Genomic DNA, 26,220 nt, shown 5'->3' with positions numbered 1-26,220 from the left:
AGGGGCCGAGGAGTGTTACGGGAGAGTAAGCCTTAAAAGGTTCTGGTTTGTGAAATTATGCACTACTTCATTACTTGTTACAGCAACAAAAAGTTTATTCAGTGACGATAATGCAAATAAAAGCGTAAAAGTCGTTTTAGACGGTGCGAGAAATAACAAGTTGCGGTACATTGACGTCACCGGTCTGTCACTTCTGTTGCTATTGCAGTTTCACCCAGCAATGTATTACAACTTGTATGACATTTCTCGCATCGTCTAAATAAGCCTTTAGTCGGGTAGTTCCTGCATACGGATTAGCAATTCAAATTGAGAAAACATGTAAAAGAATTGCTAATGTTATGATTAAAACTTCGAGAAACACCAACATATATATCTTTTTACTGAACTTGTTTCCGTCATATAAGCACATACAGCCTCTGGGGCTGTTTGGGGGTTAATGAGATTCATGAATAAAATTGATATATAATTCATGCAGCATAATTTGCTTAATTATTTCCTCAATGTACACAAACAATTGTAATAAACAAAATATTCCAAATATTTGAGCTACAAAAGTGAGGTATGTACTTAACAAACATCTGTAGTACCTATTCTGTTTAAGTTCTATATTATGGTACCGGAAACTAAACAAATAAATACATTAGCCTTGTGTATATCCAGATCACTATTCGGTACCTACTATATTAATCGCTGACTCCAAATGCAAACATTTTATGCATCTTTTTACATTCCTAAAATAAGTTATTTTTAATGGATTCATTTAAAAAAGGTAGCTAAGCTTTTATTGTGTTTTTGCGAATTACTATTGCATAAGGTCTATCAAGATAGTATGTGGGACGCCACTTGTGTCGATACTCTTGCGCCATCTCAGCTTCCCGGCTCTTCGAGCTGCGCTGGCTCTGCTGCCGCGGCTGTTGAAAACCTCAAACGGCGCAAATATGGTAATCTAGTTGGTAGTTACTTCTTTGAGCCGTTTGGGGTTGAAACTTTTGGGCCGTGGGGGCCGAGTGCCAAAACCCTTTTAAAGACCTAGCAAAACGTCTCGTTGACACTTCTCGTGACCCAAAGTCTGGCTTTTACCTTGCTCAGAGGTTTAGCATTGCCATTCAACGTGGCAATGCTGCCAGCCTTTTGGGCACACTCTCAGCCGGCAGCGATGCCGATGAATTTTTTGATGCTTTGATTTAATTATTGTTTACGTTTTTTTTATATAGCAAATGATTGTACTGTAAATATTTAACTCTGTAAAATTGGAAATAAAAAATCATTAGATAGTATGTGTTTATAATGAAAGAAGTAAATAAGTTTATGTAAGCAACAATATATAATACCTACCAATATTTCAGAGGAGTTTCTCTGATGAAAGAATAGGCCATAGGAACTCTATAACAAACGTTGGGTATTTTAAGCCAAACCTAGAACAAATTAATGTACATAACATGACTACCTATTACATTATATTTTGTTGTATAGTATGTTCTAGTTTTAATGTTAGTCATTATCATATTTTTGTATTATATCTAAATTAAAAATTAGAAGTTGGTTCCCAAGTGAAAGGTTCCGCATAGGTCAATCTAATCAGTACAAATAATATGTCCCTATATTATCTTTAGACCATCCTTCTCGTATATTATTATGTTTTGGTGTAGATTAACTCAACTCCTATGATTATAACTATTAAGATATTTTTACTGGTTTTACATCCGAGTCATTTGTATTCGTACATGTATGTAAGTAATGTGAACTGTGTTTTTTTTAATAAATATTTTTTATAATAAAGGTTATATCAAATCAAAATCCATTTATTAAATGCAAGTAATTCAGTAGTTGTTGAACGTCAATTTTACATGGACAGCAATCTGTATCGCCCACCCTTCACCGATTAATAAGTGATCTATGTAGCTATGAAGGAGAAACAGCGCAAAAAAAACTCCACAATATAATTTCCAATACGGTTTATTTACTTTTTTGCTTGAAATACATCATATTGTTTATCCATATTTTGTAAATTTCAATGTTGATAATGCCATTAATAACCCAATTCAAATAATTTAAAAATACATCGATTCAGACAGGCACCAGACACCGCCAAATTTTATAAATCAGTTTTTTCCTTATTGGTGATTTGCGACCGTAAATTAAATTATGCTAGTTTTTTTTTCAATAAATAAAAATGTGGAGGACAAGTCTAGGATACTGACCACAAGGTTGACATTTTCTTATCAATAAAAATAAAGTAAATAAGTATGCTTGAATTGATAGTTTTTGTTCACGGGTTTTCCTCTTGTTTTTTTAATACGCGTTTAAAATATACCTGCATAATATTCCTCGATTAATCAACATGTTATAGATTTTATATCAGTTTAGTTGTCAAGGTCTTCATAAGTTTAGAGGTATATAATCACTAATCCCTACTGGCGCCTAAAATCACCTCACGAAATTTACGTACTACGGATGTCATTATCTAGGCCCTTTATTAACCTAGAGCTTATAATCGGAACCCACTACTAAGGGTGTTTCCCATAAACAGAATACCGTTCTATCGTAGCTTTAATAGTAAGATGATCGAAAGTTTCACAGTTTACATATTTGTGCTACGGCTAATAAAGAATAGAGTATGCAACGTTTGGTACGGTCATAAATCACTAATAATGCCACCTACACCACATAATTTTTCTTCTTTAATAAATAAAAAAAATTAGGATATTTAGCATTTTATACTCAAAAAATGGATCCTATATATGATAATGACATTGAAAACAATTTAATAGTTTATTTTGCATAAATTATTTTTATCTTATCTTTGCCTTCTGACATTTACACACAATAACAAACGTCGAATATGACTTCACAATATCGCCACATGATACCAGAATTTTGAAGAATGACTGAACAGAATCATTGCTGTCTTCATTAATCAATAACTTATGCAGCACAATAGGGATCGATGTTCCTAATCATAATCGTTTCAAAACATGCTTACATGTCACATTCTTACGATTGGTCCTTGTGTTCCCATGTTTTCATAATTGTCTGTATTGTTATGCCTTGTTTTCTGATGTACGATAAAGCGTATCTTTTTTGACTAGAATACCCTTATAAAGACCACGATCCAGCTTACGCCTACAGTTCTTCTGGCAGGTTCGGTCGCATAAATGTGTTTTTGGGCTAAATATATTTTGATCTTAACTATGATTATTATAACTTTCACTAATAGTTACTGTTCAGGTAAAGTTGTTGAGGTATATGTTTTCTTCTCGATTAGTTCCTGTAGTGTTATGTTTTTATGATGTTCTAATATAGAGTGAGACTGTTAATATAGTGTGGGCTGTTCCACAAGTGATAAGCATTCTCTTTTAAAGTAAATGTGCCGTACTGAAATGTTTAGGTGTAAAAATATCTTGAATTTTCAGATACCATTCGAGACCGTCGTTTTATAATCCTTCGCAACAGCAATGTCGGGGTGTCGCTTTCGTTTGGTGGCAGTATCGGTTCGGGAATCATAGCGAGATCTAAATTCAAAGGAAAAAACTTGAGCATAAAGCGACGCAAAAAAAAGAAAATAAGTAAACATAGAAAAGACTTTAAGTAAGGAAAATGAAATCATTATTTCCTTTGTCATAATAATTGTATTCGTCTTAAATCTGGATTCTGGCAAAACCCTCGTGATAATTTCCTGATAATTGACTATTTATTTTTTAAGAACTTAATCCGTTTTTATAAAATCATAACATAGGTATAACACTTCCGATCTAAATAGTTTGTAGTGTGTAGTTAGTGTTACAAGTTTCACATGCATCATTTTCTTGATAATCAATAAGACGTGTTTATTTTTAGTAACTATGGACCTGGTTTATGGATGCCGTGGTGGGGTCTACCTCCTTACTAATAAATAAAGATTTTAGTCAGACTTGAGTTTTTTTTCATCGTGTTCATTTTTAAGTACCTATACGTCATGCCCTACAAAAGTGTGCATCTTTATAGATTTATTATCCTGGCAATAACTTGAAAAAGTCTACTTCAATGACATCTTATACAATCATCTGTGTAAAGAATAAACTAAAGTCAGTGTAAACAAGCAGATACAGTTTTTCCTTACGTTAATTAAATATCTGCAATAAAAATGCAACGGATGTCAAAAGTTCAGGGCAGCACCGTGAACTTTTAACTGGAACCTCAACCTTGAACTCAAATGTTGTTGTTTATTTTAGCACACAATAATTACCACTGGCTTGGCAGACTTGTAACAATTCTGTCCTATCCTAGTGCATAAAGCTGATTAAACATATTTTACAGGAAGCTTAGGAAGTAAATAGTCTTAAATTAACAATTTAACTGATGAAAAAAAGCTTTCGCAGCACCAGGTAATGTCAAAATCGTACTAATAAAACGAGGCTACTTATCGATCTCTCGAAACCTCACACTAAAATATATTACGACGACCTCCGTGGTCGAGTGGCGTACGGACCGGTTTCAAGGTGTCGCTAGCTCTGAGGTCCCGGCTTCGATCCCCGGTCGGGTCAATGTAAAAATTCACATTTCTACATTGTCCCAGGTCTGGGTGTTTGTGGTACCTTCGTTGTATCTGAATTCCAAAGCACAAGTGCTTTAGCAACTTACTTTGGGTTCAGAACAATGTATGTGATGTTGTCCGCATTTATATTAAACAAAACATTGCATAATTTTGAACAACATTAATGCAAAAAAAAAACTGAATGTTTACCTAATATCGAAACTATGAACTAGTTTTTCTAGATAGCATTACTTAAACGTAGAAATAAAGTATATTAAAAATACAGGTTTTGTTAGAAAAACAAAATATATAAATACAACTTATAGAACATTTGGTATTTTATCTAAAATTAAATATCATCTTAAAATTTATTTCTAAAAATGATTCAGAATTTTACACTCATTAAATAATTTATTTAACACGTTTTGGCGATGCAGAAAAAATTGTAAGCAAGTATTGTTTTTTCTGTCCACGCTAAGTGGGTCTTTTTTGTCAGGTTATCAAAATGCCCATGAACTGAGGGGTAGTACGCTTCTATTGAAAGTGAAATTCGATTTTATTCTACAACATTTCTCAATTGTTTATGTCATTTTTTGGGCGGTTTTTTTCTTTCCGCCGAATGTTCTTAACTATTTTTCACTTGAGAATAAAAGTAAATAACCCCGTTTCAGTTTATGCTAATAATTCTATAAACGTTAAGTAAATTGCGTAGTTCTTATAATATATTGTCTAAATCGTTCTAAATTCAGTGATATTTATAACTAGCTGTTGCCCGCGACTTCGTCCGCGTGGTTAGAAGATATAAGTTATGATTTTTCTTCGCTCCTATTAGTCATAGCGTGATGTTATATAGCCTAAAACCTTCCTCGATGAATGGTCTATTCAACACAAAAATATTTTTTCAATTTGAATCAGTAGTTCCTGAGATTAGCGCGTTCAAACAAACAAACTCTTAAGCTTTATATATTTAAGTATAAAGTATAAATATAAATAAACCATCATTTAATTAATATAATGAAACCTACGCACTTTCAATCCTTAAATCCTTAAACGCCGCCTAACAACTATGTTTTTACTACATGCGTTCAATCTCTGACCTTCGCTTGTTCTTAGGTTAGCATGCCATCTGTAAAATGAATTGTGAATAGGTACACAACAGTCTTAAGGTATTTAAGACATAATATAATGGATACTTCTCTAATGAATTACTTATTCGTATAGGTTCTTACATTTCTTAGTGACAATAAATTTTAAGGATAAAGTAACATATTTAAACCAGCCTTAGCAACCACAAGAACAAATAAAACGCTTACTAGAAGTATAAAAGCTGCATAAGTTTTCGGAAACCCATCAGTGTATCCTGCAATACGATACTGATACAATGGCTCGTTTGTTCTTATTTGTCTTAGTTCTAGCTATTGTTTCCTGTGTCTTTGCCCTGCCAGGTAATTTTTAAAAGTAATTTCTTCAATAATTTAAAATTTTCCTTAAGACCTTTAACGATATCGCTGCTTTCGCATTGGCCACAATGATTAAACTCTGAAAATTTGTTTGTTTTACAGGCCAGAAGCACTACAGTGGACAGGCGCACGCATCGCACGGCAGTATCGGTGTCGGCAGTGTCAGCGGAGGTGACTTCGGTGCTGGTGCCTTCAGCATCGGCCACGGCGGCAGCAGCTCTGGCTATGGCACCGGCGGTCAGGGAGGTAGCCACGGTAGCAACCACTATGGTCGCTGAACTGGGTTTCACAATACATAAGGAATTTAATATCGATAAATGTAGGTATCTGACCATCTTGCAATAAAAACTCTTCTCAATTTTTAATTTGTTTTTTAATCACCTCTTCGGTTTAATTACGATACCACTACTTTAAATTATTGTAAAATACATCGTAAGTATTGGAAGGTAAGAACGAAAAGGAAAGAGTACCTAAGTACCTAAGGTAAGTAAACAAAATGGATGTAAACATAGCCGAGGTCACAAAAGTACTAAACTTGAAGTTTGTAGTTAATTGCGCGTATGTGATGAAAATCAGGCAATACCTGAGGATATACACTTGCTTTTCGTACCTTGAGATTGCTCTATTTTTGCTTAAGTGGTAGGCTAAGGAGGTTTTGTTTGAAGGATCGGAGGTGGAAACAGTAAAGAAATCAGCTCGCTGCCTCCTCCTTTAAAAGACGAAACCCGTGCCGGTGGGTATGTGCGTGTTGATGCGCAGGTTAAAGAGGATGGAAGGGAAGGAAAGAGGAAAGAACATTAGGGCCGATGCCTGACGAGACCGCGGATAATATTCTTTATTATTGTTGGTTAATCAGATCGGAAACTCACTGTATGTTGTATGAAATGACGATTAAAGTTTTATGTTGACTTCTCGATTTCCCATGTTTGTGCATATTAATCCAAAACATATACCGTCCTTAGCAACTTCACACGAATAAAAATTAACAAGATTTAAAAAACACGTATTCCACTAAACCAGTTTAAAAAAAAACTTTATATGTAAATTTTAGCAATTAAGTAAATACACCTCAAGGTATAAAAGCTGCATAAGTTTCCGAAAACACATCAGTGTATCCTGCAATACGATACTGAACAAAATGGCTCGTTTATTAACATTTGTCTTACTTCTAGCTATAGTTTCTTGTGTCTTTGCCCATTCAGGTAATTCATATTTTTACTTTGGTTCGCGTTGATTTTTAACAATTTACTTGTTCCGAAAGATCCTTATTATACATTGCCGCTAGCACATGGAACAAAATAGTTCAGCTATGAAATTTATCTTACATACTTTCAAGGGCAAAAGTAAAACGTCTTCTAGCAACCCTTAACAATTTGGTTTTCTTATAGGCAAGCACTACAGTGGAGAGGCTCACGCATCTCATGGCAGTATCGGTGTCGGCAGTGTCAGTGGAGGTGAATTCGGTGCCGGCGCCTTCAGCATCGGCCACGGCGGCAGCAGCTCTAGCTATGGCACCGGCGGTCAGGGAGGCGGCTACAGCAACAACAACTACGGCGGCTGAATTAACCTAACAAACCACAGAGAAGTTAACATCTATCCTTAATCGTATCGACCATCGTTTATAGTGCAATAAAAATATTTTATTTCTATTTTTAAATGGCTTTATAATTTATCTTTTCCTTATAAAACTTTATAAAAATGACAACTAAAAAATAAAGACGCAAAATAAATACAGCATTACTCAAGAACTGCCGGATTGATTTCGACAGAATAATGGACGTTGCGCGTCGTCAAAAAATGACACCTGGTGATGATTAAGTTTTATATACCTTTTATGTAATATGAGATAGAGATTTTTTTCGATGAACGCCTTACTTCACTATAAAAACAGTAAAAATAACTATTTTATTATAAGTTTAGTCTATATTTGTTTACACAATGTGTCTATTATTTTCTTTCTTATCTCCTGTCGCAGGTCTGCTGGTAGAAATTTCTTAAGAAATAAGCAGTACCTTTGTACCTAATGTATTTTCATTTTTATATCTTGTATTTCTCTTTGTATGTTGTGTGTACATAAATAAATATATCGAGAAAGGCTTTATCATCTTGCCGCGACCAAGAACAGCGGGGAAAAAGGATGACCTGCAGGCCAGGGTTACTATTGCAAAGCTGGTATTAAGGAGTCTGCCCACTACACCGTTCCATACCATGACCGTGCTATGAACGTGTCAGGCAAAAAAGTATTCTCTGTATTAAAAAGGCGACGGTGCAGGTCGGTAACGTAACGGGCTAGTGGGCATGGTCTCATAATTTTGACTACAGAGAATATTTTCTTGCCGGACACGTTTAGTTATGTGTACTAGACAACTGATAAACATATTATATATTTCTAATTACATACATAATATTCATCAATTACTCCCAGACACAGTAAAAATGATTGTGCTCATCACACTGAGATTTGTTTAAGGTGGGAATCGAACCTACAACCTCCGGTAAAGAAGTCAGGGATAGTAACTACTGGACCAACAGGCCATTAAAATAATGTAAATTAAAGTAATTACCTTAATTCAGAGATTTTAGCCTTGACCACAAAACCACTTGGTATGACAAAAATGTTTATGTTGAAGAGATGAAGAACACAACAAAACGCTCGAAAAAAAGGACAAAAAGACTATTTCTTTTTACGTTTTAATTTTATTTTCCTTTATTTCCAAACACTGGCTGGATCCTACGAGATCGGTCAAAATAATGATATATGTACAACATCTTGAAGGATTGCACTTATGCCAACATTTTTGTTACAACACAAGCGATAATTTAGAAAAAAGAAATTAAGGGAAGATAATAAAATTTTTATATCTTTCAAGGTATGTTTATAGCGAGTCTAGTGAGTTATAGTCTCACTATAATTTTTTTTTGCTAGTTAAGTTTGTTAAGAACAGAATAATAGATATTTTATAACTCCGCATCAAAATTATCTAATCTTGATTATCATGTTGGATTTTAGTATTAATTTATTGCTATTCTAAAACTTAATATTTTAAGGTAAATTACTGCTCGTTCGTAAAATGAAAATAAAAGTTGTTGTCTCCTTCACCAAAACCAGTTTACAGAACACAAGTTAATAATAACTCAGCTCATATCAACATATAAAAGCTGCCTGAGTTTCCGAATACACATCAGTGTATCCTGCAATACGATACTGAACAAAATGGCTCGTTTAGTCACATTATTTGTCTTAGTTCTAGCTATAGTTTCTAGTGTCTTTGCCCTGTCAGGTAAATCAAAACAATTTATTTTCTTCCCAATAAAAATCATTGGATCATCGACGGAATGGCATAAATAGTTCAACAGTAAATTAGTACAGTAATATCATGTACCTTTTTTTTGGTAAGGCGGAGGAATCCTCAGGGACACCCACTCCCTTCGGGGAGGAAATTGGTAGTGTAGGTAGACACTAAACCTGAACCGCCGTGCTACGTCATCCGCGTTTTTGTGTCGGTGTATGGCAATGCGTTGCAATCCTAACCTTTTGTTTGTCTCACAGGCCAGAAGCACTACAGTGGATCGGCGCACGCATCAGACGGCAGTATCGGAGTCGGCAGTGTCAGTGGAGGTGAGTTCGGTGCTGGTGCCTTCAGCATCGGCCACGGCGGCAGCAGCTCCGGCTATGGCACCGGCGGTCAGGGAGGCAGCCACGGTAGCAACCACTACGGCCGGTGAACTTGTCCCAACAGACCACAGAGTAGTAAACAACTAAATTTTGTCGACCATCGTGCGGAATAGTGCAATATAAATAAATATTTTTTATGTTTTATAATTATTGATCTTTCCATTATACTTTATTAACAATAACAACCATTACCACACATAAAATTATATATAAAATTTAACTGAAAAAATAAAAACGACAATCGATAATGATCCCACGGGAACGGTAAATCGGAATGAAAACTAGACTGTTAATGCAGGTTATAAATTATTTGTGTATCAAGTTTCATTTAAATCTGTTTGGTAGTTTCGCATGAAAGATAATGAAACAACTTTGGATAAGCGTTTGTTTGAAAAATTTACTACTTGTCTTAGTTGTCGTATTTATTTTGATAAGCATAAGTACCATCTCAACAAAAACAATTTTTGTTGAGATTTAATACATGACTTGCAGAGAAACGTTATTATAAATCCAAAATGACGGCCTCCCCAAGATGGCGAACAGGCTATTTGAAATGCACCTCCATCATATGGGTATCAAATGAAAGGGTTTGCTGTCAGGAATACGAAAAGTTACGTGACTTAAATCTGATATGGCGGACATACAAGAATGCGGATTGTGCCTAAAAAACATAAAATAAAAATAATATTTTTAAAATAAAAATTAGGAAATTATTTTCCACTTTTCACACTTTCATCATCTAAGTGCGTTTTCTATTTTTTTTTTCATTATATGAACGGGCAGTTTTTTTCCCTTTTGTATGTCAAAACATCAGATTTTTCAAGCTTCTGACTACCTATAACGACTGTCTATAATGTAGGAATAACAGCCGGGACCCACAATTTAACGTGCCTTCCGAAACACGAAGGAACTCGTTATTACAAAAATGGTCACCCATCTACGGACCAACTGCGTCAAGCGTAGCTTAACCTGTGATTCGATTCTCCTATGCGGTTATAGCTTAGCCCCTCTAAGTAAAATAAATTCATGATAAAAAAATTAAATAATAAATAATGATTTTCATTTTAAAAATACGTTACAACATAAAAAAAACATTGTTCATGCGACTCAAACCTGCGTAACCGAGAGTTGTGTTCAGCGTAAGTAAGAATATATAATAGTAGGCACTTTGCAGTTCAAATCAGTGTATCATACAGTACGACACTGATTAAAATGTCTCGTTTAGTTGTGTTTGTATTAATTCTTGCAGTAGTTCCATGTGTTTTTTCTGCTCCAGGTACATGTTTCAATATTCAAAAATATTTCGAAGATGAAAATAATTGTGTTTTGTTTCGTATCATGTAACTCAAGTGCCGTACACTTAAGCAAGGATTGCGCTATAATCCTGTATAATCCTTCTCCTTTCGCAGGTCTGCTGGAAGAGATTTCTTATAGAAATAAGCAGTACCTTTGTACATGTATTTTCATATCCCATATTTTTGTGAATTTTCCGTGTACATGAATTGTTAAATAAATAAATTGAAATCGCTCAATCCGTTCGGGAGCTACGATGCCACAGACAGACAGATCAAACTTATAAAAGCCGCCTTTTTGCGTCGGTGGTAAAATGAACGACATAGGTAGATTACGTTTTTGTTTATTGCAGAAGCAAGACATTACTCCGGTTCGGCAAGAGCTGATGATGGCAGTATTGCAGTCGGCATTGTGAGTGGCGGCACGTTCGGCCCCAGATCCTTCAGCATCGGCCACGGCGGCGACAGCCAAGGGTACGGCACCGGCGGAGCGGGTGGCAACAAACAAAGTTCAAAGTACAACACTAATGACATAAATTAGCATTATATTATAGTTTTGTAAGTTCACGTACGACAGCATTATAGTGTTTAACATTAAAAAATAATTTAAATTTTACAACTGTTTTTTTTAACCCGTCTTAGGTAAATGTGTACAATTAAATATGTTTTATGATAATTAGACTTCTTAGAAAATTTAGCTCTTCCAGTCGCAACGCAAATCGCTGACCTTACTTCATCCTTGACCTCTGTGATAAATAAATTGAGTACGCCTAATCAAAGTTATAACCAAAAACGTTAAAATAAACGAATTCCGTAATAAAGTATCTAAGTGTGAAACAACACAATAAATAAATAATAAGCTAAAACATCAACTTAAAATTTGACGGGTCAGGTGGACAACTTTTTTGCACATTTGTTTATATTCAGACCACTAAATCAAATACCTGATCAAATGGATTGTATGATTAAAAAGCCGCATCATTTTTATTCGATTACGAGAGTTATTCCTTTGCATATGTACCTGTTTAATTTTCTTATTAAACTGGTTTAGTAAAAACTCAATTACTTATATAATACTAGTGAAACATGATAATATTATGGCAGCAAGAATTTAACGGCTGGTGAATCTAGTACTAGGCAACTAGGCAGAGAACCACCTGTGAAGATAGTTGGTGGGATTGTAAGAAAAAATAAACTCGTAATTATGTTAGCCGCATGGAAAGCGATCGTTGGGCCAAAGTCACCACACTATGGGAGCCAACGGATGGACGGCGTCGTCGTGGGCGACCTAGGAAGCGGTGGCGAGACGACCTTAACGCTTACCGCGCGGGCTGGTTCCATGCGGCCCAGAATAGAGAGTCGTGAAAGGATTTGGGGGAGGCCTTTGCCCAGCAGTGGGACACAGTGGGCTAGAGAACAAAAAAAATTATAGTACAAAGGATTGCCTCTAAATAGTAAAATAATAATAATATCTATACATCGCTTCACACAAATCAAACTTTATTGCTTAATTTAGGTTTTTATAGAATGCATTTGGAGTCTTTGACAAAGATGATATTTATGTTTAAGGACAACTTGTTAAAAATCTCAAGACAAGTAGCATGAATCAAATTATGACAAGTTGCCGCAGAATTCGCCTCACAGATTAAATCAATAAGAAGATTATATTAAAATAAAGTTTTTAATAGTAATTTATTTACGAAACTTAGCTAAATTTCCATTAAACACTCACAGAAAATGGTTGGTCTAGCTGACAGATCTGTTAAAAACCGTTTAAGTGTGAGTCGGAGTCGCGCCACCAATGTTTCCACCAAACAGGTGTGGGTGGCCCTTGATTGGTAGATACCTGATCACATTTTAGATTAAAGCTCTCAACAAGTGATGCTCTCCTCTGTATCCCCGTGCACACAGTTAAAAAGGACCGGGTCCCTTCCCATAAAGTTATCCCGTGAATTAAGAGATACAAACAATAATATTCCACAACTTTTACACAACGCCATCTAGTCTCGACCTGAGCAAAGCTTGTTTTACGAGTACTAGGTCACTGTAAATATTGTAGATAAATTACAGCCATACACGGAACAAATGTACTCATGACACAAACATTTGTCCTAGATGTGAATGGACTAAACTTGACCAACAGGCCAATCGATTTAGATGTATCCTTTAAATACTATCGTCGTGGCCTTGTCGATCTCAACACTGGCAATGTACCAATGTGACTTTTTCAAAATTCAATTATATGTAATTTAAGTAATTTCTTAATGAATCTAAGACACCACTAAACGCCAATCTAACACACACACAAGTGGTGCATCAAAAGCAAATCTGGACTCCATATTTAAACTTTAAATCTAAAAATCGCCAACCAGTAGTAAGCTAGTAAGCTAGCGTGATCGATCAATGCTCAAAACCTTCCCCTTACGGGAAGAGGTATGGGACGTATATAGACTGATATTAGATATTTATTATTTACCATTAAAATAATTAAATAATTTGACTGCACGGATAGCCGAGTGGTTGAGGTCACCACGCCAACCCCACTGGGCGCGTCGTGTCGCGGGTTCGATCCCCGCGTACTTACGACTTGTTCTGAGTCTGGGTGTCTTTGTGCACGTGAGTTGTATGTTTGTAAACCCCCTGCGACACAAGGATTAAAGTCCTTACTGTGGGAGTCGTTTTTTTAAAGAAAAAAAAATTGATAACAAATTAATTGTTTGTGCCAACCGACTGCCAAATAACAAGTGGCTAATAAGAGGAAATTCGCCGATGTAGGAATTTAGTCTTTGTCGGTCATTCAGTCGTTTGCTTTTCTTGTTTTTTAGCATAAGAAAAGAGCATTTCATTCTTAAGTGTATGATTAACAAAAAGCTGAATTTCTAGAATAGCTATTTGTTATCTGGGAAATACGTATTAAGAGATGTAAACAATCTTTGGGGACATAAAAGCTTTAAATTGGCTGTCTACACAAATACATTTTTGCTCATCTAGTTTTTTATAAGTGTATCATCAGCTTCTGAACAAGTATTTATTAACAACAGATATCCAAATCGCCTTCCTTGAGAATTTCGTAAATTTATAATGTTGGATGCAAAAACTAAAAAAAAACAAAAACAAGATACGCGTAAAGTGGATTATCAGAATCGTATAAAAGCTGCATTAATTTGTCTGTAAGCTTCAGTGTATCACACAACACGATACTATTCACAATGGCTCGTTTCCTGTCATTTGTTTTTGTTCTGACAATCGTCGCCTGTGTGTTTGCGGCGCCAGGTATGGTATTTGTTTGAATACGGTCTTTAACGTCATTTGCAAGTCAAATCTATACTTCTATACTAATATATAAAGCTGAAGAGTTTGTTTATTTGTTTGACTGGACTTTTATCTCAGGAACTACTGGTTCGAATTGAAAAAATATTTTTGTGTTGAATAGACCATTTAACAAGGAAGGCTATAGGCTATATAACTGTGCTATATCAAAATGAGGAAAAAACGGCGAAAATTCTAACCACGTGGACGAAGTCGCAGGCAACAGCTACTCGTAGTAGTAAATAATACAGAAACTAAGTCTTTGACTAGTCCGAGCAGATATTTAAATACCGAATTTAAAGTTTTTATGATTTTATTCATAATAGATTACACTGTTTTGAATAAAACTAGCAATACAAGAAACAAAAAAAAACACGAAATTTAATGACAAGTCGTAAATGCCTGATTGCGATCAAAACTTCATTATGCCGTCGTATCCAAAACTCTTGGTACTGGAATTAAGAAATGGATGACTAATAAATTACTAATTAATGTCATTCACTTTCAGAACCAAAACACTACTCTGGGTCCGCCGAGGCCCATCACGGTAGTATCGGCGTGGGCTCTGTGAGCGGTGGCAAGTTCGAGGGTGGAGCCTTCAGCATCGGCCACGGCGGGAACAGCCAGGGCTATGGAACCGGCGGCAGTGGCGGGCAACATACCGGCAGCCATTACCATTGATGAAAAGTCCGAAACTAGTCGGGCTACCCCGATAAATACGCGTGTGTTTGCCGTTACAACATTTAATAATAAATCTACTAACTATCAAATACATACGTTACTATCAAAATAGAGATTTATTAAACATATTTCTTTGATATTACCTAAACAACATTTTTTTATTTGTACTTGAGTTTTCGTATCCTTATTCTGAAACTACACAAACATATTTCCCCAATATAACGATGGGTTTTCTTTCAAAAAGATAAACTTGTGTCTAAAAAGTCAAACAACGCGTTATATAACTATCATGACATAACGAAAAAAAACCATTGTCAAAACTATAAAAGGCGAAAAAGATTCTAAACACGACACAGTATACAACAAAATATTGATCGAAATGGCGCGATTAGTGACATTTGTTTTGGTTTTGGCTATAATGTCTTGTATCCTTGCTGCAAAAGGTGAATATTTTTTATTTATTTATTTATTTATTTACTAACCAACTTAAAACTATCCTTACAGGCAATACCTAATTCGACAGTTAAGCACTCACAACTTATATCTATAACACATTACAAAAAAACAGTATGCTTAATTCTATTTAAATAATTATTTATACGTTAATTCTTTGTTTCTTAACTAAACTTATACCTACCCATGAACACAATATTATTTTTATTTATGTATGTATTACTTAATACCTATTATTATTATTATCTATTCATTTTTATAACAAAGTATAAACAATAAGTTTTTATTAAAATCACTTAAGCTACCTACAAATATGTCAGTCTTAAGGTGCAGTTCGTTAATAATCCTAATTGCTCGGGTCACAGCCGATTTGGCGAGTAAGTTAGTTCTGGCTGTTGGTACTAGCAGCAATGGTGGACGCCGTCGTCTCCAGACGTACCGATCCGGAACACTCAGACTCATTTGCTGCAGAACTCCCGGATTACACAATATTCCCCTCAGTACTTTTACTAGGTACGTAACAAGTGTAAACTCGCGACGTACTCTAAGTTCGTTGTACCCGACCATCCCTAATACAAATAAGGTAGGGTACATTAAAGGGTAAAATGGATATACCCCATATAATTTGTAGTACAAGTGCCTCGTAAACTTGTTTTGCACACGTTCCAGCATGACGTTGTACTTAGCCTCGTGCGGGGCCCATATGACAGCGCTGTGCTCCAAGTGACTCCTAACCAGTGCGTCATACAAGACCTTAATTGCCGCAACGTTAGAAAACCCTTGAGATTGTCTTAACACTAAACCCAGATTCCTATAGGCCTTTTTACATATTTTGACAATATGTTCCCGAAAGTGTAACTCCGGTGTAACAATCACCCCTAGATCCCTTACCTGCGAGACTCGTTGTAATGGTGCGGCTTCTATCTTGTACTCGTAGCATATTGGCGTCCGTGCGCGAGTGAATGACATAACTGAGCACTTGGATACATTAAAGTAGAGTTTATTATTAAAACTCCACTCCACCAAACTGTTAATGTCATCCTGCAATCGTTCGCAGTCAGAAGTACTTTTAACCTCAAGCAGCAATTTAAGGTCATCTGCAAATAGTAAACATGCCCCGTGTCTAACAACCTTCGGTAGGTCGTTTACCATTATAATAAATTCAAGAGGCCCTAAATTGCTGCCTTGACTTACGCCGGACCTCGTAAAATACGGTTCTGATTCGCACCCATTGACGTCTACATACTGCTGTCGATCCTTCATGTAGCTGACAAAGAATCGCAACAGGTGTGGAGTACATCCGACCGCTGCCAGCTTCCTTAAAAGTATGTCGTTATCAACCTTATCGAATGCCTTCTGGAAATCGAAGTAGGCCGCGTCCACCTGAACACCTGCATCCACAGCTGGCACGACCTGCCCCATGAAGTTTAGTAAGTTTGTAGCAGTGCTGCGCTCGGGCCGGAATCCATGTTGTGAGTCTGACAGCTGCACCTTAACTTGCCTTTGTATGCAGCGTTGAATGGCAGACTCAAACACTTTGGCCGCTGTTGACAGTACTGCTACTGGCCTATAATTCGTGACATCTGGACCTAACTTACCTTTAGGTACGGGAATAACACGCGTGGTCTTCCACCTCGCAGGAAAGATCTCCTTTTCTAAACAGTTGTTAAAAATATATTGAAGCGGTTCTGCTAGTACCCTGCCACAATCTCGGAATAGAAATGCTGGTATTCCGTCGGGGCCAGATGATCGTTTCGCTTTAAGATTCATGAGAGCTTCCCGTACCTCTTTGATACCTAAAGTCCCTATATGAACGCGCGCACTAGTCGCGCCCGCCTCCGCCGCCGCCGCCTGCGCATCTAATCTAGGTCGGTCTTTTGTATAAACCGACTCAAAAAATTCTGCAAAATGTTTTGCACATTCATAGTCACTCAGATGTTGACCATCCTTTATGATACTCTGCCTATTAATTCTATTTCTCTTTGTCCTGATGTATTGCCAAAACGATTTGGGATCTTTTGAAAATTGATTTTGAATTTTGTGCTTGTGTTCATTGTGAGCTATTTCTATTGCTTTTTTAATATGGGCTCTATACTTCGAAAATTCTGAGTAATCGCTAGCTAACTTTGTTTTTTTTGTATTTCTTATGAATCTGAGCCTTAATTCTTAAATCTCGAATTATGTCGGAAGAGTACCATTCTGGGTATATAAATCTGGAACTAACCCGATTTGGTTTTTTTCTAGGTACACACAAGTCTAATATACCGTACAGAGTATCATAGAAGAAATTCAACACCTCATCCACATCTTGCAAATCATACATTAAACTCCAGTCTGTTGTCATTAACGTACTATATAACAATTGATAATCTGCCTTAAAAAAGTTCCACTGCGGTCTATCGCTTGTACGAACACTATCGACGTTGGCGGCGGGACACGCGGGCGCGCGGGCGAGACGCACACTCACCGCGAGCGGCGGGTGGTGCGGGTCCACCGGCACGAGCGCGTCGTCCGCCGCCTCCACCGATATGCTACCACTAAACCCTGCACTCAAAACCAAATCCAACTGCCTACCCAAGCAATTAGGAACTGTGTTACTCTGACTGAATTCACAATATGATACAAAACATTCATAATAGTTAATAACATTTAAATTACAAGAATATAAATTAAAATCACCAATTACAATTATTTCCTTATATCTATCACTTAATTTTTCTATTAAACTAAATAAAGTCATGTACTCATTCTCCGAACTACCCGGAGGAATATAAACAGCACAACACAAAAATAAAAACCGATTATTTAAATGCACTGTCGCGCAAACCATTTCAAATGTGTTCGTCGATAAGTCCGGCACGCACACTTGTCTAAGCTCGAAACGGTGCGTGGCCACGAGAAGCGCGCCGCCTTGCTTTCTTCCATCCGCTCGGTCGCAACGTAGTATGTTATATCCTTGCGGGACAATTTCCGCGTCTTGAATAGATGTATTGCATCCTGATTCGGTGATAACATACAGATCGGAATTAAATGATAGTATGTTATTTCTGAATTGTTCTAATTTAGTTCTTAAGCCTCTTGTGTTTTGATAAAAAATTTCTAACTTATTATTGTTTGTTGACATTATTTTTGGGTGATCTACGAAACCAAATCCACTCACAAAATTCCGCATGCACAGGCCATATTCTGCATTATACAGACCATCATACATTTCTTCCGGTACACCAATTACAAATGATGAATAATCCCTCTCTATTTTGTGTTTTATTTTCTCCACCTTCAACGTCATATCTGCAGCACATACCTTTTTTACATGTTCCGTAATAGCTTCCACGGTAGTGTCCGGATGCAAACGCCATACATGTAGATATTTATTTCTCTGAGTCGCAACTATAGCCTTCAACTCCGTGTTATTACCAACTTTGACATCTTTAGATAAACGTCTAGGTTTCTTCTTTTTCACATCAGTCCAGCCATCTTCCTCTTTCTGTACAGTTTGGTCTTCTTTAGTTGGTAACTGTTCAATAACATTTACTTGTTCTGGTTGAATAGCAGTTTTCGTGGCCCCACGTTTGTTTACATTTTGCGTTGCGGTCGCGGTAGTATGTTGCCTATTAGCATTTATTTTAGTTTTGCTGGTTTTAATATTTTGCTTAACAGTGTCTGAATAAGTACAAGGGATCTTCTCTGGTATCTCATTCGGTAACTCCTTAATATATTGATATCTGACTATAATTCAAGGAGAAGGTACTTCTAATGAGAAGCCTTTCACCAGTAAATAGTATTGACCAAGAAATCTTAAAAAAAAACTTTGCTATTTCGATTTAAAATCAAATATCAAGCGAAATTCCAACCTAAGATCGTAATTCACTTTAAGTAGAATCAAAAACGTGTTTTAATGTAGATACTTTTTACTTATATTTTTCCTCGTGGCATTTTTATCATAATATTTTGTCACATATATAATAATACCATTATTATAGCTACCAAGACTTCCATCGACGGCAAGGCGACGGCTACACACGGCAGCATCGCTGTGGGCAACATCAGCGGAGGCCGGTTTGCCCGCAGCATCATTACTCCCGTAAATAGTGGCAGAGTACGCAATGATGAAAGCCTAATAATTAACTCCGAAGAAATCGACAGATATAAATGATTACTGAATAAAGTTTGATGACTGAGATTGTCTTATAAAGTTTTTTTTTTTAACTTTTTCCTCCTTCAAAATAATAAAGTAATTGTGTGACCCCAACAAAGGCATTTTTGGATTTCACAAAAATATCGGTACATATGATGCAGAGTTCGGCCCTACAGCGGCTACAGGTTACCTAAGCTAAGCCATTTGATTGTGCATAAAATGATGTTAATTTTTTTGACCTTCTTTAATAATACAATACATGGGGTAGATGATTTAATATTTTTCAATGTTAAGTGGCAATTGACGACAACCACTGCTAGCATAAAATTAAAATTTACCTGGAAATTCACACTAATTTCGTTAAAATCCGTCAAGGAATCCCGTTTATAAAATTGTATTCGTTAGTAACATTCAATAAGCATAGAGTGAGCTGTAAAAGTAATTTGTACTGTTCGTGCAAGTATTTATTTAATCACAAGTTTTATCAAGTCTTCCACAAAAAATAAAGGGCCAAAATTGAATTTTCCGCAAATTCCGCCGTTTGACTCATTTATCACGTTCTGGTGGGAAGCCTCCGAATAACCTGAATAATAAATTAAGGGAGTAAACCAACAAAACAAGACTGAATGTCCACGGGTTGTCTCCAAAACAAACGTGTGGTTAAAAAACATCGAAATTCTTTTTTTAATTTTATTGATTTAACTATGTTACCTTTTTAAACTTTTTACCAGCTGGGTTTACCTAATTCTTTTGAAATAAGTTTGTCGTTGAAGAATTTAAACAAGTTTTATTTTCATGGTAATATTAATGCGGGATTTATTCACAGCATATAAAAGCTGCATAAGTTTGCGAGGACGACTCAGTGTATTGGACAGTACGAAACCGATCGAAATGGTGCGTTTGGCTACATTGTTCGTTTTAGTTTTGGCGATCGTGTCATGCGTTATTGCTGCACCAGGTATAACCCCATTTTGATATTTGTTTTTTTTAACCTATGTTTTTTACCTTAAGAGAGCTTACCTTTTTACTTATTCTGTATGTAAAAACAATTCTGATAACAAAGTCGAAAGAGATAGGTCATCTACATGTCTTCTCTTTCAAATATTTTGTTTGTATGTTTAGGTCGTCAACATGGTTCATCAGCGACGGCTCACCACGGCAGTATCGGTGTGGGCAGCGTCAGCGGCGGCAAGTTTGGAGGCGGTGCCTTCAGTATCGGCCACGGCGGTGGAAGCCAAGGCCACGGCAGTGGAGGACACGGAGGCAAACACAGTAGCAGTCGCTATGGCCGTTAATTAAAGCAACGTGTAATGTAGATGGTATAGCAAAAAAACGTAGCGAGTAAAACTTGATATTTCATAAACATCTTTTATAAACATTTACTTCTTTTATTTATTAAAAAAATGCAAAACAAACAAAATCCTAGTAACACCTTCCTCCCTATATTCGACTCCAGGTGTTTCGGTCTTTAGTTTATAAACAAACTAGCTGAACAACTTATGAACTCAAATGATGATGAGGTTTACTTATTTCCCGACTCATTGGTTTTAATTGTGGGCATTAATGTCTTGTAATAAGTAATGATTTTCTACTTTTACCTATGTGCTGAAAGGATCCAGAATCAGCATGAAGATACACTAGTTGGTTTGAGAGCCACACAAGTCTTATTTAAAAAAAATCCGTATCAAATATTTTTGTATCAAAGGAAGATTGATGAAAAATCGTATCTGAGTTCGTCAAATAATTTGCCGATTGTAAACCCTACTTATAATGGAGTATTTGGTGTCTTTTATTTGAGTGTTAGCACTCATCGTGGTATCTATAACACTAAATATAACAATTGAAATAAAAAGCTTTACATCGTTAAGTTTACTGTTTTCGATACTTTTTAAAGTCGTCGACGTCGAAATCAATATATGATCTCCTTGATCATCCCTTATAGGGATAGAGACTTTACTAATTGTACGGTGCACACGGTACACAAGCGGTTGAACAATCGCATTCATAAATCGCAAGAAATATATGTCATTGTTGCAGGTAAATTAATTGCGCGAGATAATCAAAGTTTTTTAGTATGACACATTTGAAAAGATTTTAACGCGTACTTACTTGTACATTTTCCAGTACCTCCAGATGGCGGCCATTTCGAAAATGCCAGCTCCTTTACGGGCTCCGAGGACATAGTACTATTATATATTTTGTGTCCGTAGTCACTGCCGCAGTTCAAATTGACGCACACACTCATATACACACATAACACAATGTTTAACAAGTTAATTAAATCACTAGACTATAAATCTTAAAAGTTAAAAGTAAATGACATAAAAAAATTGTCATTTGTTTCTTTTCTTGATTCCCGCTCAACTATCTGTTTCTTTTTTTTTGACAAAGGAATCAACTCTTTCGGCCAGTCCTTTATAATAAGAGGTCAGTGTATTCAGCCCGTTTCATTTTTATTTGTCATGTTTTAAATAATAAAAATATTAAAACGTATACTTATGGCAAAAACTGCGTTCTGTGTTTTAACAATTTTTTTTATTATTCGTAATTTTATTTCAAATTGTTGTAATTTTTGACACAAATAAGATAATAATATCATTTAAAGCCAGGATAACTACCTTATATCTTATATTAAATTAAAATGTGGTTGTGTACGTGCGTTGAGTGAGTAGCATTTCTTGAACATCTGGTAACTAAGTATAGGTTTATAACATAGCATCTTAATTGCTTACGTTTCTGGCACCGAAGTAACATTTTCAAAATGCAGTTTCACGCAATTAAAGAAAAGTACTAATGAGGACCGATGATATCATCTACCGTTCCTAGATCTAAGTTGCTTGGAGACTTATACAAAGTTTAATTTAATCGGCCGAACTGATAAGATAAGGTAAATAAGTGTAATGTAATTATTAATACTATACTAGCTGTTTCCCGCGGTTTCAACCGCGTAGTAATTTTTCTTTTCTTTGCCGCAACTTTTCCATAGGTATTTTCTCACCGTTTAAACCCGACTGGTACGATTATTTCAAGACAAAAAATAGCCAAATCGCTTCAGGCGTTCTCATGTTTTAGCGAGACTAACGAACAGCAATTCATTTTTATATACAAGAAGATAAGGTAATAATAAGATTGTGCTTTCGTCGAAATTCATAATAAACTATACATTTTCCTTATGATTTTATTCTTTTTTTGAGTCCCAACCGGTTCCTTTATAATACGATGTTCAAGACGAACGCACACTATTCAAGAAGAACAAAACTCATGTTAAAATTCTGTCCAGTACTTATAATTATCGTAATAAATCGTTTGAAACTAGAAGAAATCCAGGAATCACCATCACCACGGGGTTTTACAATGTATTAAAAATATTTAAAATTCACAGTTAACATAGATACTCATATATATCTGAAAAAATTACCTCTGCCGTCTCTGTAAATTATTTTAGAAATTTTATTAAGACTAACCCAGAGGAAAATTAATGTCATTTGATGATAACTTTGTTTGAAATTTCGTAAAGAGTGATGAATAAACAGTGTAGAGGCATTCGCTCTGCCGAGGGACAGAGATGACAAGGAAAGACGGGTTTTGCGACAACTTGAGGTTTTCCCCGACTGACAATTTGGGACCCTCCTGTGCGCTTGTAAAGTCTAGTTTTTCGAAAAAAGTCTCCTTCATCCATGTGCATACGAAATTCCTTTTGAAACCAGTTCTTTCGACTGCCAAATTAAGGCCATATTGGTCGATTCGGATTCAACTGGATTTTATCTTGTTATTTTTATTTTGTTAAATGGTGTAAGTATTTGTGCTTAGCCAGGTAAATACAATTTTGAAATCCAGAAAAATAATTGAATTGAATTGAGGACATCAAAATTGTTATGAGTTGCATATTAGCATTCCATTCGTGGAGAGTATAATATAACGGTGAGAGCGAGCTTCCATGACTTTTATAAACTTAAAAAACAGGTTAAACATTAATCAATATTTGGCTAAAATAAATAGCGAATATAGTACTTACTAAGTACCTAAAGATATGCTTGTTGCGATGGTTTTGTTTTCACCTGACGTAACCTAAACGCCTGATTTAATGCATAGAGCGTGCTGACAAACTAAGAGTTGAAATCTTTAGATTTATGTATTTGCTGAAGAAAATAAATATTTTAATTAATAAACAGCAAACTGGTCATTTTGACGGTCGACTGTTTTATTTATTATCTGCATGAGTACAAGTTATTAGGGATATCTGGTTTGAAGCCATGCTCTCTCTATCACCTCTACTTTATGCATTGTCTTAATTATTTTTCTCGATTTCAGTGTCAAATACAGCACATCACATGGCAGTTTTGGTATCGGTCATAATTCTGGTGGAAACTTTGGCTCTACAAACTTCAAGGCCGGCCTTTCTGTCAACTACCCTTAGGTTATTGCTAATTACATAATTACTTCTATTACACGCATAATAAGATAGCTTTTTTTCATTTCTTCTAAGGGCAGCCAGTTAGAAAAGTCAACACCGGCTAAATTAAAAAAAAAATGTTTCAACAGTGATAAAAAGAATGCAGACTAAACTAGGTTATTTCAAGGAATAAAAAATCGAGCAACTGCATAAACATCCACTTGCCGTGGCCATTTTAGAAGGGGCAGCATCAAGTTTCTATTAGACAGACTCAATGACAAACCCAAACACTATATAAATTCAGTAGTAGTAGCCTAAAATTACAAAGAAACTGTTATGACATATGTTATTCCATTATTCGGATCCTCTAAATAAACATTATGGTTTTCAAAAGTTTTACCAACGAGATAACATCGACATTTAATCAGGGGGCCTACCACACTTACGTCTTAAACTAATATTAGTGGAAGAGTGATAGCCTAAGACAGGTAGAGCTGCATCGCTTTTCTACACCCGCTTTAATATTACTATAGCACCTGACGGTAGAACCCCTGATTTACTGTCGCTGCTGGCTGAAAACTCAGCAGGCTACCCACTAGTGTGACGTAATGTTTATAAAAAAGACGTAATAGAAAAAGTTGTATCACAAGTTAACACGATATATGACAAGACTTAATGTCATTATAGTTCCTAATGCTGATGACGTCTAAGCAATACCCACACGAAACAGTTTTAGGTTTTTTTGGAAATAAAGTCTTCTACGTCATTATGAAGATGTTAATTCCAACAAAAACGATCAAGTGTACGTGTAACGAGGATTCCGCACAAATCGGTTATGTGACAAATTTATGACCGTTTCAACAGCTGCTTAACCTCTATTTTTATTTTCATTAGGTGTTTTAGTAACTTTCTAACTATCTGATATCAGGCGGATGGACAGGCAGACACCGTAGACTAGTGAGTGACTCTGATTCAGTAGAGCTCTAAAACTTCACACTCCCTTTCTTCTCAAACCAATACGGAAGAGTCATTAGATGGTTTCCTACCAGGTAAAAAGCCATAGTAAAAGAGTTCCGTTTTTATCCTTTAGGTACGGAACCCCAAAATGTATCCGAAACCAGATTTTTTTAGGTCAACGCGACAGATTCCTAAACATCCTCACTAAGTGTTTATATATACAGAATCAAAACTGGATTAATTTGTACATATAAAAGAAACTTGTATAAAATAAATAATTTTAGTGTCTCAAAAAGTTTGAACCCAAAATGGCGCGTTTTTTCTGTTTAGTATCGGTGTTGTTAGTGCTCGTATCCTGCATTATTGCCGCCACTGGTATTTAATATTTATTTATTACATACAAGTATTAAATACAATGTAAATTAATCGGAAATTGCATTTCGACCCTCAAACACGTGGCCATTCCAAAATCGTCAGGAAGTTTCATTACTGTGTCTCTCTATCTACCTGTGTTCAAAACATCAGTTCCGAAGTGAAAGATAGATACCGTGAAAACAATGGAACCTGAAAAACCTTATCAATAACGGCTAACCTAATCTCTTGATAGTAGTTTTCTATTCTCTTTAGTTAAAGTCTACGCATCTAATTTACTAATAGTATCCTCCAAGTGTGCATCTGCATCATCGATTCTCACAAAGTTGTTGCTTCAAATAAAACATTAAACTCGACGTTTCAATTGATCCGCCCCACCAGAAGGCGTAATACGTTTAGTTTTAAAGGGGGAATAAAGTAAAATATTGTGCACATATTAATATAAAACTTACATGAATTGCGCCATATTTTGATTTGTAACCTGTTTTGTAGATATCACCGTTATGGCCATCACTTTTTGATTTATTTTATCAGTTCCAAACATCCAAATGTCCCCACCTCCAACATTATTATCACAATGACGTCTTACAATTCAGGTTTCGACCATCAGAAATCCAAAACACAAATTTTATTCAATACCTAACTAATTAACATGGATAACACATTTTCTGCTAAATGCATTATTTTTTATCATTATGACAGCTGGTTTTTTGGAAATCCCTACTTTTGTACGAAGTCAAAAATATAAGTATTTGTACATAATTAAGTTTCAAAACTTTTAACATTTTACTTATCTATACGTGCTTGACTTCGTTACATCTCTACTAGCTTTTCGCCCGCGGCTTCGCCCGCGTCGAGGTCGGCTACATCGCGTTTTTAAGGGAACTCTTCAAAAGTCCTTGATAAAAACTGTCTTATGTTCTTTTTCAAGGTCAACTCTATCTCTGTTAAAATTTCATTAAAATCAGTTCAGTGG

General features: G+C 35.8%; 4 protein-coding genes and 2 long non-coding RNA genes across 6 annotated transcripts; all 6 read left to right on the top strand.

The window, feature by feature from the left end:
* The first annotated feature begins 5,482 nt into the window (after window positions 1–5,482).
* LOC113496704 (holotricin-3-like) lies at window positions 5,483–6,738 on the top strand. The gene is made up of 2 exons (XM_026876007.1): window positions 5,483–5,958; window positions 6,076–6,738. Exons 1-2 carry the CDS (start codon window positions 5,895–5,897, stop codon window positions 6,249–6,251), a joined length of 240 nt encoding a protein of 79 aa, XP_026731808.1. The 5' UTR covers window positions 5,483–5,894; the 3' UTR covers window positions 6,252–6,738.
* A 333-nt stretch (window positions 6,739–7,071) lies between these two features.
* On the top strand, window positions 7,072–7,630 carry LOC113496705 (keratin, type I cytoskeletal 10-like). The gene is made up of 2 exons (XM_026876008.1): window positions 7,072–7,175; window positions 7,362–7,630. Exons 1-2 carry the CDS (start codon window positions 7,112–7,114, stop codon window positions 7,532–7,534), a joined length of 237 nt encoding a protein of 78 aa, XP_026731809.1. The 5' UTR covers window positions 7,072–7,111; the 3' UTR covers window positions 7,535–7,630.
* Window positions 7,631–9,160: 1,530 nt separating this feature from the next.
* On the top strand, window positions 9,161–9,796 carry LOC113496956 (glycine-rich protein 2-like). Its single transcript, XM_026876358.1, has 2 exons — window positions 9,161–9,254; window positions 9,524–9,796. The coding sequence occupies exons 1-2, from the start codon at window positions 9,188–9,190 to the stop codon at window positions 9,697–9,699; spliced, it is 243 nt and encodes an 80-aa protein (XP_026732159.1). The 5' UTR covers window positions 9,161–9,187; the 3' UTR covers window positions 9,700–9,796.
* A 942-nt stretch (window positions 9,797–10,738) lies between these two features.
* On the top strand, window positions 10,739–11,557 carry LOC113496955. The gene is made up of 2 exons (XR_003400861.1): window positions 10,739–10,925; window positions 11,295–11,557. It is a non-coding gene; the product is annotated as an uncharacterized LOC113496955 (long non-coding RNA).
* Window positions 11,558–13,959: 2,402 nt separating this feature from the next.
* LOC113496797 (holotricin-3-like) lies at window positions 13,960–15,082 on the top strand. The gene is made up of 2 exons (XM_026876121.1): window positions 13,960–14,214; window positions 14,759–15,082. The coding sequence occupies exons 1-2, from the start codon at window positions 14,151–14,153 to the stop codon at window positions 14,929–14,931; spliced, it is 237 nt and encodes a 78-aa protein (XP_026731922.1). The 5' UTR covers window positions 13,960–14,150; the 3' UTR covers window positions 14,932–15,082.
* A 4,713-nt stretch (window positions 15,083–19,795) lies between these two features.
* Window positions 19,796–20,900, top strand: LOC113496952. Its single transcript, XR_003400860.1, has 2 exons — window positions 19,796–20,480; window positions 20,645–20,900. It is a non-coding gene; the product is annotated as an uncharacterized LOC113496952 (long non-coding RNA).
* The last annotated feature ends 5,320 nt before the right edge of the window (window positions 20,901–26,220 follow it).

This window comes from Trichoplusia ni, chromosome 8 (genome assembly GCF_003590095.1).
Source record: "Trichoplusia ni isolate ovarian cell line Hi5 chromosome 8, tn1, whole genome shotgun sequence".
Taxonomy (NCBI): Eukaryota; Metazoa; Arthropoda; class Insecta; order Lepidoptera; family Noctuidae; genus Trichoplusia; species Trichoplusia ni.
The sequence above is the reverse complement of the archived record's forward strand: the minus strand, read 5'-3'. Positions and strand labels throughout refer to the sequence as shown.

Coding starts and splice junctions, on each gene's coding strand:
- LOC113496704 (XM_026876007.1), top strand. CDS start 5,895: ATGGCTCGTTTGTTCTTATTTGTCTTAGTTCTAGCTATTGTTTCCTGT. Junction 5,959..6,075: donor CTGTGTCTTTGCCCTGCCAG/GTAATTTTTAAA, acceptor TTTGTTTTACAG/GCCAGAAGCACTACAGTGGA.
- LOC113496705 (XM_026876008.1), top strand. CDS start 7,112: ATGGCTCGTTTATTAACATTTGTCTTACTTCTAGCTATAGTTTCTTGT. Junction 7,176..7,361: donor TTGTGTCTTTGCCCATTCAG/GTAATTCATATT, acceptor GTTTTCTTATAG/GCAAGCACTACAGTGGAGAG.
- LOC113496956 (XM_026876358.1), top strand. CDS start 9,188: ATGGCTCGTTTAGTCACATTATTTGTCTTAGTTCTAGCTATAGTTTCT. Junction 9,255..9,523: donor TAGTGTCTTTGCCCTGTCAG/GTAAATCAAAAC, acceptor TTTGTCTCACAG/GCCAGAAGCACTACAGTGGA.
- LOC113496797 (XM_026876121.1), top strand. CDS start 14,151: ATGGCTCGTTTCCTGTCATTTGTTTTTGTTCTGACAATCGTCGCCTGT. Junction 14,215..14,758: donor CTGTGTGTTTGCGGCGCCAG/GTATGGTATTTG, acceptor ATTCACTTTCAG/AACCAAAACACTACTCTGGG.